At 42.1% G+C, this 19,712-nt stretch overlaps 1 protein-coding gene, 1 non-coding gene and 2 pseudogenes across 2 annotated transcripts; 1 reads left to right on the forward strand and 3 right to left on the reverse strand.

Moving 5' to 3' along the window:
- Nucleotides 1-279: 279 nt before the first annotated feature.
- On the reverse strand, nucleotides 280-1,331 carry LOC149644984 (small subunit ribosomal RNA; annotated as a pseudogene).
- Nucleotides 1,332-3,422: 2,091 nt separating this feature from the next.
- LOC149644985 (zinc finger BED domain-containing protein 4-like) lies at nucleotides 3,423-12,191 on the forward strand. Its single transcript, XM_089850389.1, has 4 exons — nucleotides 3,423-3,499; nucleotides 3,557-3,960; nucleotides 4,030-4,701; nucleotides 11,908-12,191. Exons 1-4 carry the CDS (start codon nucleotides 3,423-3,425, stop codon nucleotides 12,189-12,191), a joined length of 1,437 nt encoding a protein of 478 aa, XP_089706515.1.
- LOC149644986 (large subunit ribosomal RNA) lies at nucleotides 10,313-18,296 on the reverse strand (annotated as a pseudogene).
- Nucleotides 18,297-18,754: 458 nt separating this feature from the next.
- On the reverse strand, nucleotides 18,755-18,908 carry LOC149644987 (5.8S ribosomal RNA). Its single transcript, XR_016372022.1, has one exon. It is a non-coding gene; the product is annotated as a 5.8S ribosomal RNA (ribosomal RNA).
- Between the last annotated feature and the right edge of the window lie 804 nt (nucleotides 18,909-19,712).

Raw genomic sequence — 19,712 nt, forward strand, 5'->3', positions numbered from 1 at the left:
TGACACAAAGGCCTAACATTTTCAGGGTGCGTCTGATTCACTGACGTCATAGGAGGACGTGTCATTGACGTCACAGCAGGATTGTGAGAAAAATGTTTGATTCGCTGGCACCATAAGAAGAAAAATGCTGTGGGCGCCATGTTTGATTCATTGACGCCAGTGAGAAAAATGTTTGATTCACTGGCGCCATAAGAAGAAAAATGGTGTGGGCGCCATCTTTGATTCATTGACGCCATATTTACTGGTGGCAGATCATGTGGCAGATCTGCCACACTGACGCCATGACCCAAATTCGGTATTCTACTACTACTACCCACAATTGTTTGGTTTCCCGGAAGCTGCCCGCCGAGTCAATTGAGTAACTCAGGCGGATCGCTGGTTGGCATCGTTTATGGTTAGAACTAGGGCGGTATCTGATCGCCTTCGATCCTCTAACCTTCGTTCTTGATTAATGAAAACATTCTTGGCAAATGCTTTCGCTGTAGTTCGTCTTGCGACGGTCCAAGAATTTCACCTCTAGCGTCGCAATACGAAAGCCCCCGTCTGTCCCTTTTAATCATTACCTCGTGTTCCGAAAACCAACACAATAGAACGCGAAGTCCTCTTTCATTATTCAGGCGGGACGCCTGCTTTGAGCACTCCAATTTTTTCAAAGTAAACGTGTCGGGCACCTACGACACTCAATGAACAGCACCGAAGGAAAACCGACAGGATGTTGAGGCCAGGCAGTAACCACCGGAGCGGACCGCCAGAGAGTCAACTACAATCTATTTAACCGCAACAACTTTAATATACGCTATTGGAGCTGGAATTACCGCGGCTCCTGGCACCAGACTTGCCTTCCAATGGATCCTCGTTTAATGATTTAGAGTGTACTCATTCCAATTACGGGGCCTCAGAAGAGTCCCGTATTGTTATTTTTCGTCACTACCTCCCCGTGCCGGGAGTGGGTAATTTGCGCGCCTGCTGCCTTCCTTCGATGTGGTAGCCGTTTCTCAGGCTCCCTCTCCGGAGTCGAACCCTGATTCCCGTTACCCGTTACGACCATGGTAGGCGCGTAGCCTACCATCGAAAGTTGATAAAGCCATGGTAAACGGGCCGAAGCCCGATTGGTCTTGGTCTAATAAAAGTGCCCCTTCCCTAAGATCGGGGCTCTGCTGCATGTATTCGCTCTAGAATTACCACAGTTATCCAAGTAAAAAATACGATCTAAGAAACCATAACTGATTTAATGAGCCATTCGCGGTTTCACCTTATTTCGGCATGTACTTAGACATGCATGGCTTAGTCTTTGAGTCAAGCATATGACTACTGGCAGGATCAACCAGGTAACAACAAATAACGTTGCCGTCAGTTGACGCCAGTCCCGCGCTACGACCGGCCCGATTAAGGACCGACGAGCCGAGTTAAAGGCGTCGTAGAACCGCTGCTTGAAGCGGACGGTTTCAACTTTACCGACGTTAAAACGAGAAGCCAAACCCTCTCGGGAACGGTTTTCTTCGCTTCTGTTTCTCGATTCATTCACCCGAGGCGATATATTTCAATCGCCGTGTTCGAGCTTGAACGCTGAGATACTTGGATTATTGCCCTTTACGAGACAAACTCAGCATCGAATAGCAATTATTGCCAAATGGCCCACCAACGTCGCACCTCCGTTACGAGGACGATCTGGGACTACCTGATAAAATTATCGCTTCGACGGCCGAAAGTCGGCTAGACTTTCGTACTCGCCAGTAAATCCGGGAGACGTGACGTATTTCTTTGTCTTTCAATTATCACGAAATGATGCTTGAAATTGTAGAGACAATTTGCATCAATTGATGATTTAAATTGAAAGACAAAACGAACACGCTCCACATTAGTAGTGTGGAACATAAGTATTAGGGAAAACTTACCAGTTCGAGAATTTTCAAATTTTTAGCATTCCAATCATTTTTTCCGAAGCCCGTTATAAACATGAACTCACTAACATTGAACAAATTTAATTGACACTCTTTTTTCAATATGCGAAGGGAAGAAGGAGAGAGAGTGGGTTGGTGGTAGGGAGGGGGTGTTAATGGAGTGCGGGGTTATTATAAGTTAACGGAATGAAGTTAAACTTTCCTTGACAGTGTTTTATGGTGAGGAAATGAAGTGTAAGACGGCTTACTCACATAACCGCGTTATTCTTAATTTACGCCCTATTCCGAATCCTGGGTAAAACATCCACTAAAACTAAAATAAATAGTTATGATAGCTTCAGTTAGAGAATAACAGTTACATTGCTTTAAGTTATGCTAATGTTCAAGAAGTATTTCTGCGTTCACGTAGCTTGATTCATGAAAGTTTGGATTACCTAAATAAATATATATAAATATTATATATAATAAATAAAAAATATATAAATAAATAAAAAAATATCTATATAAATAAATAAAAAAAATATCTATATAAATAAATAAAAAAATATCTAAATATATAAATAAATAAGTAAAAAAGTAAGTAATTAAATGATTGAATGAATGAATGAATGCAAGCAAGCAAGGAAGCAAGGTAACGGGATTCCTGCTAAAAGGAAGGAAATGAAAAAATGAATGAATGAGTAAATAAATTAGGCCTGTGCGAGTACTCGATAAGACTCGAAAGCTCGATCGAGCCTTGAGCCGAGTACTTGGTCAGGGATGCCATATTGGGCTGGAAAGCAGGCAATTGGGGTTCGTCTCTAAAATATTGGCTTGAAATAATAGGATTGGATGTTGGATTAAAATTGGGCTTTTACAAATATAAAATTTTAACTATTAATTGTTGGCTTGTTTTTGGACTGGATAGTCTAGATCGTAGTCAGTTTCTTTGCTCCATTTCGAAATATCAATTTGCGGTTTTTTGGGCTTCTTTGCAATTCTACTTTGGCGGGTTGACGATTTTTAATCTGACATTCCGCGGCTTCGTTTGTCAGTGCGCATTTGGACTTTCGGTCAGTGATACTCATTGTGATAGTCATTGTGATAGTAGGATTTTAATTTTATTGTTAAGTTAAATAACTGAAACACAATGTTGGACTTATTTGAAGAATTATCTGATGATCAGGAGATGGAAGAACAAAATGACGACGGGGACATTAGTCAAGACGAAGATAACGACGAACGGTCAGCTAAGCCTCAGTCTAAAAAAAGTAAAATTTGGGATTATTTCAACACTGATAACGAAGGGTTTTCGACGTGCTCTCTTTGTGAAACTACCATCATGTGTGTGTGTGGAAACACACCAAGTATGTGGAGACACCTCAGTAAGAAGCACTTGACAGAATATATTAAGCTTAAGTCTTCAGAAGAGAAGAGCCCGTCGATGAAGCAGAGGCCCATCAGCGAATCATACGATAAAACTACTCTGTTTTCACCTAGTCACCCAAAGCGATCAAAATCACAAATTCCATCGGCTCTATGATGGCTATCGATTATCAACCCTTTAGCATTGTAGAGGACCTTGGATTTAAGCAAGTCATCAAAGATTGCGAACCTAGGTACCATATGCCTAGCTGAACTACTTTTTCTCGAAAGGTTGTCCCAAACCTCTACAGCAAAATGATGGAGAACATGAAAAATGACATGTCTGAAAGTTTCAAAGGAGGACTAGAGGCTCTTTCTTTAACCACTGATTTTTGGAAAAGTAGATCAAATCATAGCTTTCTGGGGATCACCTGCCACTATGTAACAAACGGATTTGAACCAAAGCAGTATACCATCGCTTGCTTGCCATTCTTTGAAAAACACACTGCAATTAATATAAGAAATGCTCTGGCTGACATCGTTACTCCGATGCTACCCGCTGAACAGCGTGATAAGATTCCAATATACGTTATCACAGACAATGTCGCCAACATCACCAAGGCTATACATTTATCGGAGTGGACACACATGCCGTGCTTCTGTCACACCTTGCAACTGGCGATCCATGATAGCTTCGCGCAGCTGAAGCTAGGTGGTATGTGACACTTAACATTATAAATAATGGGTTAGACTTTCTGCTTATATTTCACAACTTATGTTATAGGAACTACAGTAATTGATATATTGGCTAAGGTTCGAGCCATTGTCGGCCATTTCAAAATGAGTTCTCAAGCAAATGAACTCCTTCGCAACGCTCAAGTTAACTTATTTGGAATCTCTAAAAATTCTACGAAACAGCTGATTCAAGATGTTCAAACCCGCTGGAATAGCGAATACCACATGTTGCAACGCTTTTTTGGCTTGAGAGTACCAGTCTCCCAAGCTGTTCTTGAAATAAGAAGCCTTGACAATCTCGTGAATAAAGAGTGGGACATTCTAAAGACCCTCATTGACATCCTGGAACCGTTGGAAGTCTCGTCCAAAGATCTTGAAGGCGAGAGCTATCCAACTCTTAACCTAATCTTCCCCGCGCTTCATTACATTGAAAAGGAACTTAAAAAATCCTCTTCAGCCTCATGCCGTTTAGAAGTCGAAGTTTCGTCTGTTTATCTAAGAAACCTGATGTCCAGATTTTCTGAATATCGAAACGAACCGTTGTACAATATTCCAATGCTTCTAGATCCAAGAATAAAAAACTTGCTCCTGAACGAATCAGAGAAAACCTTTTCGTCCCAGCTCTTGAAAACTGAATTCAATAACCTGTACACCTCTGGAAGATTGGTTTGCGTTCAAGTTGAAAACATGAATGAAGAAGAGGATCCTGCAACGCGAAAGCGTAAGGGGCTATGAAAGCAGGTGGAAAAGGAATCTAGCAAGTCAAAAAAGAAAACACAGAGCCATTTGACGTTAAGCGACGAAGTCAGCTGTTACCTGGACAGTCCTGTTGAAGACCCTGATTCCGATGTTTGGAACTACTGGAAATTGAAAGTTGCCGAGTTTCCCCATCTTGCAAAATTGGCTAAGAGGTTCCTAATAATCCCAGCTTCGTCAGCCTCCAGCGAAAGGCTCTTTTCTTTTGGAGGAAACACTGAAAGACGGGCGTCACTCACCCCAGAACATTTAGAGCTACGAAAGGCCCGCTCACATTACCCAACTTTAGCCAGCTGACAAATCATAGACTTGTCAGGCCGACGTGTCACCCAATTTAGTCTAGTCAGGTCACTCGTTCACACCACCCAACCAGTCGGGTCGACTACCTTTGAAACACAAGAGGGTGTACAAAGCGGTACATAATAATGGGAGTGATTTGTTTTGGATTATAAATGTTCAAACTCATATTCTCGAAAAAATTCGACTACTTTACGAGCAGCAAAAGCTATTCCCACTAAATTTCTGCAGTTCAGAACATAATAAAGGTCAATAATATCAAAAGTGATATAGGAAACTTCCCTACTATATTAGTTCTGATAATATTCAATGAAGAACAACCATCAAAACTTAATAATTAACCCATGTTAAAAAACGGCCAAGGCCCGAAATCATTTTAATTATAAAATTAAATAATGGCCGATACTCTCGGTTCTCTCTCTCTCTCTCTCTCTCTCTCTCGAGGTGAAAGAAAAACAGCACGTGTCCCATGACGTAATAGCCAAGGCTTATTGTGATTGGTTTGCTCCCTCTCTGACTTTAGTCGGCTCGACTCCTATCGCCTACCTACCCGATTAAAATCCGAGCTTGAACCTGACTATAGTACGGTTGGGGTGAAACGTTCATATTGCCTGACAATCTGGCCTGACTGGTCAGATCGGCTTTGTCAGCTGACTAAAGTTGGGTAATGTGAACGGGCCTCAACATGCCAATTTGAAACCCAGGAAATCTCCTTAGTGGATCTGAAATGAATTCGGAATTTCTTGATCTTAACTTGTAGAAAGTCTAAACACTTTTGAATGATGTTAGATTTTGTTAGTTAACAAATAATTTTCTAACGGATTATTAAGTTCTATCAATTAATTAATATTTTTGTTATTTTCTTACAATGTTTTCATATTTTGCCTAAGAAAGTCTAAAGTCAAGACTCTTTCGTGTTTGACTATATTATGTTCCTAAACAAGTGTTTACCTTTAAGAATAAACGCTTCAACTACGGGTTAGTTATACCAAAAGTAATAAAAGTGTAATTAAAGAATTTAAAGTCATAAAAGTGTATTTCATTAAAGAATTTAAAGTCATAAAAGTGTAATTATAGTGAAAAAGTCATAAAAGTGTAATTATAGTGAAAAAGTCATAAAAGTGTAATTATAGTGAAAAAGTCATAAAAGTGTAATTATAGTGAAAAAGTCATAAAAGTGTAATTATAGTGAAAAAGTCATAAAAGTGTAATTATAGTGAAAAAGTCATAAAAGTGTAATTATAGTGAAAAAGTCATAAAAGTGTAATTATAGTGAAAAAGTCATAAAAGTGTAATTATAGTGAAAAAGTCATAAAAGTGTAATTATAGTGAAAAAGTCATAAAAGTGTAATTATAGTGAAAAAGTCATAAAAGTGTAATTATAGTGAAATATAAGTCTTATTTGCTATATTTAAGGTTTTTTTCTTGAAAATTTGAAAGTATAAAGGAATAGCATTGCAAATTAAGAGCTTAAATTGATACTCGTTAAGGCTCGCCTTAGAACTTGGAGGCTCGATAAATGATCGAAACGAGTTTTTAACCATGAAGGTTAAGACTCGAAGCTCGATAAGAAACTCGAGGCTCGGCTCGAAGCTCGATAACCGAAAAAATCAAAGCTCGAAGCTCGGCTCGAACCCCAAAAAACAAGGCTCGCACAGCCCTAAAATAAATACATAAATAAATACATACATATATACATACGTACGTACATACATACGTACGTACGTACATACTTACGTTCGTACGTACATCTCTTCATATTATATAACTATAGCATATATGTATGCTCTCAGGCTTCCGAACTTCCCCTCCGACTTCATATCATACCTAATATTGAGCGACGATAAGTCACGTGCAGGATTTAGGAGTAGCAGCATGGTGTCATTTTCAAGGAATGGTATGGGCAGATAGTAAATAGAGACGCCTAGACTAAACGCGGACCTTTGAGGGGAGGAATTAGGTGGTTGAAGGTAGAGAAATGTCACTTTAATGAAAAAAAGTGACGCCACAACTTATTATTATTATTATCATCATTTTCTTTACAAAAAAAAACTAAAAACCTCCCGTAATTTGTGGACATACAAAAAAAAAGATTTAAAAACGTTATAATCAATAAATAAGGATACCGTAGTTAAGGAACTTGTGTATAAAACAAGTTGGGAAAACCAAAATATTACCTCTCCGAGTCAAGAGGTCTACTACTACAAACTTATTTACCTAGATATGGAATTATTTCTCTTTTTTGAAGTAAAAATTTCGAAATATTGAAGCAGTATTCCAAGCATAGCGAATAATACAGTAAAGCAGACGACATTTTACATCCAATAAGGATAAATCTTGAACACATGGAAATCAGTCAATGGGGAAAAGATCAGGAAATGAAGTCTACGCTTCAGCTGTTTACCGTATATTCTGATAGCTACATTCACAACTGGTTTGCAGTGTAAACACTATCGTCTCGTCTTAGAGAGCTGCACGGAACGGAATTTTTTCCGTTTTCCGCGGAGTCCGTTCCGTTCCGCCGGCTTAAAACGGAATCGGAGGAAAGAAAGATCTATATAACGGAAACGGATCGGAAACGGAAGAGCTAATGAAGGAGTTGTGGAAACGGAACGGAAACGGAAAAGCTAATGAACGATTTTATGGAAACGGAACGGAAGCGGAAAAGCTAATGAACGATTTTGTGGAAACGGACCGGAAACAGAAGAGCTAATGAATGATTTGTTTCGGAACGGAAACGGATGAGCTAATGAACGATTTTATGGAAACGGAACGGAAACAGGAAAAAAATGTATTATGGTTAAGGCAGGGATAAAGAATACCCGTGAGGAGTTTTCATTCTACAGGATAGGCAACTCCCTATCTCGAACGACAGCTTATTCTGTATATACTCTATTACAGCATCGGTTTTCAGCAAGCGCAAAGCTAGGTATCTATGTAACCTAACTCTGTATGTGATGTCACGAGACGAAAAACTTCAGGATTTAATGTATCCGCGAGTTTTTTTAGCGCGAGTGTAAGGACCTCAAGGCCTTAGTTTCCGATGCGTGTGAAATTGCCTACAGCCTACTGCACGTATTTGAATCTAACGCCCGAGGTTTTTCGCCTCTTGTCAGCGCGCACAAAGCTAGGTTACATAGAGACCTAGCAATGCGCGTGCTGATAACCGATCTTGTAACAGCGTATGTACAGAATAAGCTGTCCTTCGAGATAGGGAGTTGCCTATCCTATAGCGTGAAAAGAAATTTCCTCACGCACATTTTTTATACACGGTTAAGGAATTGAATAGGATCGGACACAGATCTTTTGTTCTCTGCAGCTCTCTAGCGAGCTGCACTGAAAGGAATTGTTTCCGTTTTCCGCGGAGTCCGTTCCGTTCCGCCGGATTAAAACGGAAACAGAACGGAAACGGAAGAGCTAATGAAGGAGTTGTGGAAACGGAACGGAAACGGAAAAGCTTATGAACGATTTTATGGAAACGGAACGGAAACTGAAAAGCTAATGAACGATTTTATGGAAACGGAACGGAAACGGAATACCTAATGAACGATTTTATGGAAACGGAACGGAAACGGAAAAGCTTATGAACGATTTTGTGGAAACGGAACGGAAACGGAATACCTAATGAAGGAGTTTCGGAAACGGAACGGAAAAAGGGAAAAAATATCTTATGGCTACGGAATTGAAACGGATCGGACACAGATATTTTGTTCTCTGCAGCTCTCTATACTCGTCTCACCTCAACAATATTCTTAGTTTGCCAACATGAATGTCAACGTTAAATAACACCAAAGCCAAATTGTAGCTAGACGCACTAATAGTCAATGCGCACCATAAAGAGAAAAAAAGTCTGTAGCTACTACCCGTTTACCATTAGCCCTTTACTATTCTAATTGCCACCATGATCTTTTCTTCTATTATAAAATCTTAACCTGATTATTTAATAGTGTATTTAACTTTCGGCTCACTCTGAACCGTTGATGTCTCTTCATTTCAGACACGAAAATCAAAGCCCAAAAGTTTACTTCACCTCAGGCCTCAATTATTTATTCTTTGTTTCACTAAGCCTATTGCGGATGATGCTTAATATACCCGCTGGAGTCTAAGTCTTAGTTTTCTTCATGAAATCACTAAACCAAGGATTATTCTATATACAGATGTAGTATAGCTTAAGTAATATATAAACAGCCATTACAAATAACAATATTAAAAAAAAATCTTTGGAATATCAAAATGAAACAGAGCTTTAAAGCTACAAAAGTACTAAATGCATCATAATTACGAAAAATACTTCCACATATTCACTTTATATTATGGAAAAAGGGAATATTAAGGTTCTGTCAGATTTGTTAACACATCAACACAAGGCTAACTGCTAACGCGACGCACTAGTGAAACAATGGACGGACACACACAGACAAAAGCATAGACTGCTTTTTAACTCTTTCCGTATTAATTTTGAGTTGAGAAACAAGATTATCTTTAATATTTAAATAAATATAATTATTTTTAATTATTTTAATCTTCAATAATTAACATTAATAATAGTTAAATCATTTAAAATAAAGTTATACCTATTATCATCTCAAACTTTGCTAATATTGACGTTTAAAGTGAAGGGTACCCCTCTTGCCCGCTTTTTTCAAATTTGGGGTATATATACGATTCGTTTCCATGATAATAGTAAGGAAAAAGCGCAATTGCGAAAACCTTTGGTGGCGATCCCACCTTAGGGAGGCTAGACGTTTCTCGTAACCCTAGCTGATCGCCGCGTATATCCTAAAACAAAACGATGATAATGGAGTTGAAGCCAATGAGACAGATTGGTGTCTATGTGGAATAGACGGAAGACCAGTAGATGGTGGTGTTAGAAGCCAGAATTTACAGACTGGTGTCCAAGTGGGATGGACGAAGACCAGAAGATGGTGGTGATTAGAAGCCAGTATGTACAGACTGGTGTCCATGTGGGATGGACGAAGATCAAAAGATAGTGGTGATTAGAAGCCAGTAAGTACAGACTGGTGTCCGTGTGGGATGGACAAAGACAAGAAGATGGTGGTGTGAGAACTCAACTAGAGGAGCCATTTCCGTGACTGTGAAAGCAGTTCGGAAATGGCGAACACGTTTGCTCCGATTTGGAAACTGCGAACGCGGTCACGTGGGTGTAACAACAGACACACAACAGACACACAGACAGACAGACACACACGATCATTACAGAACCTCTCCGTGACATACGTCACTCGGAGAGGTAAAAATAAGAACCCCCACACGAGGTTACAAACCTTCCAGTCAAGGGATGAGTCTCAATAAATCGCAGTATGGTGGCTGCTCTATTAAGTACAACACCCCGACCGGTACCTAGGTCGTCTACGAAACGATTTGGTGCCATTACGTTTCTCCGAAGGTGAGAATCTAAAAGCCAAAGCCGCGAACTCTGCAAGCTTTGTAGGGCTTTCGTTAAGGAGGCTTTTTCGCCGAGACCGACGCGTAAAGCGCGTCTCGACTAGCGTAGCCAACAAACGCAAAAGGCACGAACGATATCGTTGCAGCGACTAGACGGGATTCTGACTTAGATGCGTTCAGTCATAATCATACGGATGGTAGCTTCGCACCACTGGCCGCTCTACCAAGCACATGTACCAAGTGTCCGAACCTGCGGTTTCTCTCGTACCGAGCAGGATTACTTTTGCAACGACGAGTCAACAGTAGGGTAAAACTAACCTCTCTCACGACGGTTTAAACCCAGCTCACGTTCCCTATTAGTGGGTGAACAATCCAACGCTTGGCGAATTCTGCTTCGCAATGATAGGAAGAGCCGACATCGAAGGATCAAGAAGCGACGTCGCTATGAACGCTTGGCCGCCACAAGCCAGTTATCCCTGTGGTAACTTTTCTGACACCTCTTGCTTAAAACTCTTAAAGTCAAAAGGATCGATAGGCCCCGCTTTCGCGGTCCGTGTTCATACTGAAAATCAAGATCAAGCCAGCATTTGCCCTTTTGCTCTACGCGAGGTTTCTGTCCTCGCTGAGCTCGCCTTAAGACACCTGCGTTACCTTTTGACAGGTGTACCGCCCCAGTCAAACGCCCCGCCTGACACTGTCCTCGGAGCGGATCGCGCCGAGCCACGAGAGCCCGGCGCTTAGTGCTAGAAAGGTGAACCTTACGGTTCGCTCTCCGCTTCACCGAGTAAGTAAAGAAACGATGAAAGTAGTGGTATTTCACCGGTGGCCGCGAGCGACCTCCCACTTATGCAACACCTCTCACGTCACTTCGCAGAAACAGACTAGAGTCATGCTCAACAGGGTCTTCTGTCCCCGCTGTTTTTGGCAAGCCCGTTCCCTTGGCTGTGGTTTAGATAGATAGTTAATAGGGAAATTCGGATCTTACATTTATTACTCCCCCATGTCGTTTTCACATAACGGGGGACATGCTAGGTTCATCATGGTCCCTGCTATAAGAACCACAGACGAGGGAAGGGAAAAACCTTTTAAATAGACGAAAAAACCCTTCGAGCTTAACTCTAGTTAATTAGCTAGGTATTAGTTGACTAAAATTCTGTGAGATGGTGCATCAAGACTCTTATCTCTCCTATAACTATTTCGTTTCCTAAGTATCTTTTGTTCCTTTCTATCCTTCTCGGTCTATTTTTAAAAAATCCTACACATTGCGGACAGTCAAAAAGGTAGTGTAGGGCGTCTGCCTCTTCTTGTACACAAAAACAAACATCGTCTTCGCGGTGGCCGAACTTAGCTGCTAATTATTTCGCGAATTGCCCGTGCCCGCTCATAACCTGGCTCACAAAATGATCAGGGACTTCAATGTTTTCATTCACGTTGTTTCTAAAATAGTACGTATTCCGTCCCTTTTCAGATAGCGTCCAATCAGACTGCCATCTTTCCAGGCAAAAGGAGTGCAAGCTTTGCTTAATGAACTGCTTCGAACAGGGCCGGATTAAGGGGGGCAGAGGGGGCACCTGGACCTTGTCCGGGTTCAGGAATATTAACCCGATTCCCTTTCGGTCACCAGCGGGACTTGCGAATGAGAGGTCCCGCCTCGGAACGGATTTCTCCTATCCCATAGGACCGGCTGACACATGTTCAACTGATGTTCACATGAAACCCTTCTCCACCTCAGTCTTCAAGGTTCTCACTTAAGTATTTGCTACTACCACCAAGATCTGCACCAGAGGCGGCTCCAGGCGAGCTTACGTTCGGCGCCTTCGACGCGCGTCTCTGCGCCCCTCCTACTCATCGCGGATTAAAACACCATGGTTTATTCGGCCGCGGCGGCCGGGTATGGGGTCGACGCTGGACCGCCATCCATTTTCAGGGCTAGTTGCTTCGGCAGGTGAGTTGTTACACACTTCTTAGCGTATTCCGACTTCCATGGCCACCGTCCTGCTGTCTATAGCAACCAACACCTTTCATGGGAACTCATGAGCGTCTCGTATCGGGCCCCTTAACCCGGCGTTTGGTTCATCCCACAGCGCCAGTTCTGCTTACCAAAAGTAGCCCACTTGGCACTTGCATCCAAGTTGCCGTTCGGGCTTCAGTCGGGCATAGAGCTCGGAATTTGTATAACTTTTGTTGCTTAGGTACGATCTCTTGAATATCAATCAGATCTATCCATTCAAATAATTTAAGCCTATCTATATTTTCCAAAAACCTTATTCGAAACCAAAACCATAAATGTGTAATTTTACCCGTTCATGATTTCGTAGCGTAATTTTGGATTCGTAAAGGAGTAGACATAATCTTTTGCGTACGTTTTAAGAGCATTAATTAACAGATAAAATAATTAAATAATAATTTTTAACGTCAATTAAATACGTTTCTTTATTTACAAATAATATTGTTACCGGATAGTTTAATCTGCAATTAAAGTAGGTGTATATAATTTGATAAAAAACCAGCAACCTTATCTAATCCGATTTTGCAATACTATTTTTTATTCAGAGTTAAGTTAATGCTTTGTAGTTATCCATTTTTAACCGTTTCTTAATCCGTTATCTGCAAGCTGATGCATTAACACGGATTTTCAACTGTCAGTTTATAATGATCTGGCGGGTCACTCGGGTGGTCGTGAACGGTGGTACTAGTGTTTCGGAATGTTAGTGCATGTAGACCTTGGTTAATGGCTACAGGTTGTTCTTCAGAACTCAGTTTACCTGAATCGTCGCAACCTGACGTTGCACAAACGTGAAGTGACTGTTGGCGGCATTTCAACATCTCATATCGAGAGTCTTACCATGGCAAAACAATTTGCAAAATGACTGCACTGTGATAAATAAGTACCAACGTCTTATTTGTTGTATATTATGTGCAAAATTAGTAACTATTTCTTACAAAAGTGCGTCGAATACCCAAGGATCCAAGACCAACATAAGGACAGGGAACTTGAAATACCACGTTGAGAAGAAACATCCCAAATATAATACTGATCGCGATTATCAATGGTGAATTGCAATAGCTAATACCTATAGATGAATAGAAATCATACTTTTATAAACAGGAGAAGTCCATATCCAGTGCATAAACAGGTTTAAAAACGTCAGACTTCAAATATGGCAATTCTTTCAACAGCCCGCATATTATCTTCACCTGTTTTTCCGTTTCCGTGGTATTCGTTTTGAGGGTTGTTTTGTTTGTACCCAACCGCATTTCTGCAAAAGCGCCTTCAATGTCGCTGTTTATCAGGATCTCAAATCTCTTATCATGCTTCTTGAGCTAATTTTAAGGTGAGTTCTTTCCCTAGTAGCATTTTCTATCCGTTTTGTAGTCGGATTTTTGTCGGTACAGGCGGTTAGTTGTCCGAATCGGTTAAACGTCGGTAAACGTCTTCAAACCACCTTAAGTCGGATACACGCCTCAAAACACGACGTGGAATGCACCTTGCCTACTAAATTGCTCGGACATGAAGTATTGTAGACCGACAGTCTGATAATTATTTCGGGCCGGTTGATCAGGTTTGGTGTTGGGCCAACTAGTTTTCTACTGGGTTCGGTCAAACTGAGAGCAAAATGTCCTAGAACCTGCCGCCTACAATATTTAATTACAAATATACGGGCACCCAAACATAGGCCCCTAAAGCAAGGAAAACGTTTCAAACTTGCAGTAATACGTACTAGCCTGCCCATCTTGTTTAGAAGAGATAGAAGTCTTTGAAAGATGTTAAAACACTGCAACACTTTCATTTAGCTTCATTTTACCTACTCAAGTACACTGCAATCCATTTATTTCTACAAGATAAAGATTCAATAACATTGTAGCGAGATGGGAAAAACGTGACGCTTCTCTTAATAGCTACTAGCAAAGGCGCGGTTATAACAAAGACTAGTTAGCAGTGGCCCGCTGTAGCGCAAAAGGTAATATCGAAGTGCTGTATTTCTTCTAAATCAGAAGGCCAGGATGATGTCTTGTTTCACGTGTGGGACTATTTCCCTATTTTAAGGGTCATTGTTTAAGAGGCCCATATATCCGTAACTAAATAGTGTAGACCCCTTATTTTTTTTACACGTCCCACTTAGTTGTATCTAGAAAAATGTCCTTTAATTTATAGCAGACTAATCAGAAACAACATGTATAGGTCCCATTCATTAGAAACTAGACTATTCAACACTCTTAGTTCACACTACAGTAATATTATGTTTTACAGTGGACAATGCATCTGATAACAAAAGGTTTAGGAAGAAGCTTGACCAGATAAGGCCACAAATAGGACTTAGATTCTGAACTGGAAATGGAATTAGTTGCCTTGCTCACATGACCACCCTAAATCCCAGCCTTCTTGCAATAGTGTAGAGAAATGTGGTCCTGAAGGCATTGTGATTTCAAACTTGGAATCAAGCATTGGCAATACTGTAGCTAAAGTAAAATGCAACTATAATCTTCTCGGTGTCTACTCTGTACCAATAGAATTGGTTTTTTTGACATTTGACCATAGTGACGTGCACATGAGTTGAGCTTTAGGTTTCTTTGTATCTTTGATTTACCAATGTAGTGGGCTATTAGCATATTATATTCTCTGTCAGTTGCTTAAGTGCTATGTACCCCCATCTACCCAGCATATTAGGAGACTAACCTTTATCTCCGCGAATCGATTGCAGAAGAACATAACCTCTTAAAGTTCGGTTATTCAAGTTATTCTAGGTTGTAGTCTTTAGTTTGAAAAGTTGAGCTAGTTCTGGGATTAAATTACTTAAAGATTACATATAGAGGCATAATGTACTCAGTCTCTCTTTAATATATTTGTTATACACGTCTTAAACGGTGCCGGCTGGCCTGCATTGGGGCACGGGGGCCATGAGATCGACCCTGGATAAGCTTCCTCTTCATCTCTTCGTTGAGGAGGAGGCTGTCATGGGTGAGTACAGGCTCTACAAAAATCGCTGTTGCGGGTACCCAGACTTTGGGATCACAGCCATACCAAGCTCTTTTGGAAGCATGCCGCACTTGAGCCGTCGCTGACGATGCGCTCTGACAAAACCGTTACCAGTTTTGATTTTACAAAGCCATTCAGCACCCACTTTCCCCAGTCAGTCCGAGTGGACTAACCTGATGCCTCTTGGTACCGGGGTTCTAAGGCTGATTCCGGCGCTGGTGCCGGTTACTACCACAAAGGTCGGTTTTTCTGAGAGTCTGGACACCTATGCAAGTGTGTTCCAGACGGGGATGGCCTCGATCTGTTATTGCGCGGACTATTGCGTCAATAAAGGTTATACCGGACGGACTGTAAGAATTTATTCTGACAGTTAGGCCTCCTTGGAAGCGCTGAACCAGTGTCAGATAACTTCTCAACTGGTGCACAGTTGCCTTGATCTGCTTGCGCGACTGCCAGCCCGCAAAAGGGTTCAGGTGTTCTGGGTGCCGGTCACAGCGGTTATCATGGCCATGAGCAAGCTTATAGGTTTGGTAAAAAGGGGGCGGAGGCATACTATGATTGCAGTGAAACGTCGACAATGGATATTCACGGAGCTTTCGCTGGCCTTGACGACTTGTATAGCGTCCATCCGAAAGATCTCGAAGGATAATCAAAGGCTCAGTGCTTCTCAAGTACTACAAGCATGAACATCCTTTTCCTCACACCGACAAACTCGAATGGTGGAAGGTATAGACCTGGTTAAGGTTAGTATTGTCGTGGAATAATATCATAACAAGCTGTACCATTACGGGTCAATAAATAAGTTTACCCAACGGTTAGCAAAATGGCAAGCGAATTTTTTTCACTAAAGGGTCGTCAGTTGCTTTTGAGGGACATTTTTCTGGAAGCGTTTTACTATGACACCAGACAGGATTTTATATTTCACTTGCATTTAATAGTGGTGGAAACGGAGTATTTTTGTTAATACATTACTAATGTGAACAACCAATAATGTTTTTTTGAAATAAATATGTATAAATTCACTGGATGTTTGCGCAATTACATTGTTAATTAGCAATGAAGAGCAACCAGAAAAGGAACTAACGAGGCATTGTCTGCACAATTGTGACTTCAAGGGACATGTAAAAGTATCTTATGATGACTTTTAAGTACGTCTGTAATTGAGAATAGTACTTTACTCGTCCTTTATAACTTCAGATTCTAGCCAAGAACAAGGACACAAAGTTCAAATATCATAAAATTATGACTGTACTGTATACTTATTTTAACATAAGATGTTGAAACCAGGTTCATAATTGATTAATAGGCAATCGGTCTTATCTCAATTATATTAATGCTTTGCAGTGTTTTAGTTTAAACGAACGTTATACATTTACTAGTTTTTGATGTACAGTTAAGAAAACTTACCACGTTACGTAATATGTAAGCTTATCTATACATAATGTAACTTACTCAACGTTTATCCGAATGGATACAGTTGATTGATATGGGCTTGCAAACAATACATCTTTCAACCTACAACCGAATAGGCCAACCTATAAAATAGAAGCTACTATATTTTATATCTGGGTAAATTAACCGCGAATAATTTGTAGACATAAACGTGAATAACAAACGATAATGGATATCCGATTCCGAGCTCTAGTCGGGCAAACCCGACTTCTCACCCATTTAAAGTTTGAGAATAGCTTGAGGTCTTTTCGACCCCAAGTCCTCTAATCATTCGCTTTACCCGATGAGACTGCATTCTCCGAGTGACAGCTATCCTGAGGGAAACTTCGGAGGGAACCAGCTACTAGATGGTTCGATTAGTCTTTCGCCCCTATACCCAGGTCTGACGATCGATTTGCACTTCAGAATCGCTGCGGACCTCCACCAGAGTTTCCTCTGGCTTCGTCCTTCCCAGGCATAGTTCACCATCTTTCGGGTCCCAACGTGTACGCTCTTGCTCCGCCCCGTCGACGAGGCGATCGGAACGGGCCCTTGGTGCGCCCACGAACGCGAGGCTCGCGGGATCCCAAGGCAACCAGCCGAGCCGGTTTTCACTTTCATTTCGCCTTTGGGCCTATTCAAGACCCAATGACTTGCGCACCTGTTCGACGTTTCAAGACGGGTAAGGTTGGTTACCGACCTACTCGCTGCTGACCACCTGAGCATCGACGAGTGCGAACGGAAACCAGCGGAGATCGCCGGCAGCCGCTCAAGCAAAGGTGAAACGACAAACTGAACGACAGCACCTGTCCCGCCGCTTCTTTCCCGATAAAGGGAGTTCGATAAAGGGCTAAAATCGTCCCCGGTCTGGCGAATGCTCACTCATGAAACGAGCTCGCTAAAACACCGGTAGAAACTCTGCGAGGGAGAAACCACCGGCCACCTTCCGGCGCCCGCTTCCAAAGACGGACAACTTTCAGTGACCAGACCGGTCGCAGCGTAGTTCGAACGGAAGGAAATGCGCCAAACGGCCCGCAGCAATCGCCCGCCCGGCCGACCGAGGTCCGCACCAATAGAGGCGAACGACGCACGCGGTTACGTTCGACTGAATCCCTCCGACTATCACCTTCGAGGGCCCACCCGTTTACCTCTAAAAGGTTTCACGCACACTTGAAGTCTCTCTTCAAAGTTATTTTCAACTTTCCCTCATGGTACTTGTTCGCTGTCGGTTTCGTGGTCGTATTTAGCCTAAGATGGAGTTTACCACCCACTTAGGGCTGCACTCTCAAGCAACCCGACTCCTAAACAGCAAATAGCACTCCCGCCCCATTGGGACGGGCGCTTGGGTGCTGTTCGCTCGCCGCTACTAAGGGAATCTCTGTTGATTTCTTTTCCTCCGCTTATTCATATGTTAAATTCAGCGGGTTATCTCGTCTGATCTGAGGTCGACAGTTTTAATTAATCGACGTGGCTAGCGTAACTTCCTATTAACCCGCCCGCAGAATCCTTCGGAAAGAACGCTAGGGCGCGCTTTCGAAAGCATCGAGACGCGTAGCCGAACGCCGTTTCTTTCGAAAACAAGCGTAAAACCGACCACGTCGAACGAATTAGATCGAGGACCGAAATCGTTCGAATGGCCCGGACCATCGCTAGACGAACTAGCCGAGAAAATGTTTTTACGCATTACTCGGAAACCGCTGTGGTCCTTATAGTTTTTAAGGCATAGCATGAATGGAACGTGCGGCAACGCCACGGCGAGTCGACGAACGAGACGAAACACGAGATTTAAACCGATCTCGATTCCCGAAAGGTAAACTTTCGAGAACCAAGAAACACAGTCACCTTAGAACCGACTAATCGTCTTCGAATGATCGAGTGCGAAAAGCGGTCGCAGAGGTCAGTAATCCGACCCTCAGACAGGCGAAACCTCGGGAAAGACCCGAGTTCGCAATGTGCGTTCGAAAGATAAGTGCTCAATGTGTCCTGCAATTCACACCAAGTCTCGCAGCTGGCTGCGTTCTTAATCGACCCACGAACCGAGTGATCCACCGCTTAGAGTCGTACATTTTTTTATATTTCAAAAATACAAACCCTTGATATAAAGCACTTTCTGTTAAGAAAAGCGGACGCTTGGTAACGCCCGATGATAGAGGTTATACGGCTAGTGCTGAGAATTCACCGCGGAAAAAGGGTAAACTTCCGAAAATGGAATCGATCGAGCTGCCGCGGAGTTGACTTCCGCGGCCAAAGCCCTCTATCTTCCATGCGTTCAGACACGAAAGATTCCACACTCGAGCAGTCTGGTCCGCCGAGATTTTCTTGATTCCACCGGAGAGCGATTTCTACCCGTCGCGACCCGTTCGACGGCAATCACGACACGACAAAGCCAGCCAGGGACTTTCGAAGGGAGCACCACGAGGGTGAATACAAACTTCGGTCTGTACACCCGTTAATCACTCGTCGAAGTCGTAAGAAAAGTTTACGGCGCCTCTCGTGTCGTGAAGGCACTGCTTTGTCGCGAACGAAATCGCATCGTCGGTAGGTCGTGAACGGATTTACCGTCGAACCCCTGCCGGTGGGGGTTTCGGGTAAAGAACGGACGAAACGTTCTTTACGGCGACGAAACCCTTCTTCCTGAGAAGATTAAAAAAAATTTTAAACGTTTTTCTAATTCTACAGGACCGGTAAGCCCTTGTAGATATGACTTGATACACTTTTGTAACGATAAAGCAAAATTCACATGCTTTTACCAATTTTCCTATGGAGATTAACATGCGGTTTTTCGTGATATTTAACAACCTCTAACTGAACAAGTTGGGAAACCAAAATAAACCTCTCCGAGCCGAGACGAATTTACTTTCTAA

This window comes from Phalangium opilio, unplaced genomic scaffold (genome assembly GCF_054372755.1).
Source record: "Phalangium opilio isolate 3A_F unplaced genomic scaffold, DU_Popi_V2 ptg000090l_1, whole genome shotgun sequence".
Taxonomy (NCBI): domain Eukaryota; kingdom Metazoa; phylum Arthropoda; class Arachnida; order Opiliones; family Phalangiidae; genus Phalangium; species Phalangium opilio.

Excerpts from the sequence above, each read along its gene's own strand:
- LOC149644985 (XM_089850389.1), top strand. The coding sequence starts at position 3,423 with ATGGCTATCGATTATCAACCCTTTAGCATTGTAGAGGACCTTGGATTT. Across the intron at positions 3,500-3,556 it reads ATCAAAGATTGCGAACCTAG|CAAAATGATGGAGAACATGA; the intron begins GTACCATATGCC and ends AAACCTCTACAG. Across the intron at positions 4,702-11,907 it reads GGATCCTGCAACGCGAAAGC|ATAGCGTCCAATCAGACTGC; the intron begins GTAAGGGGCTAT and ends GTCCCTTTTCAG.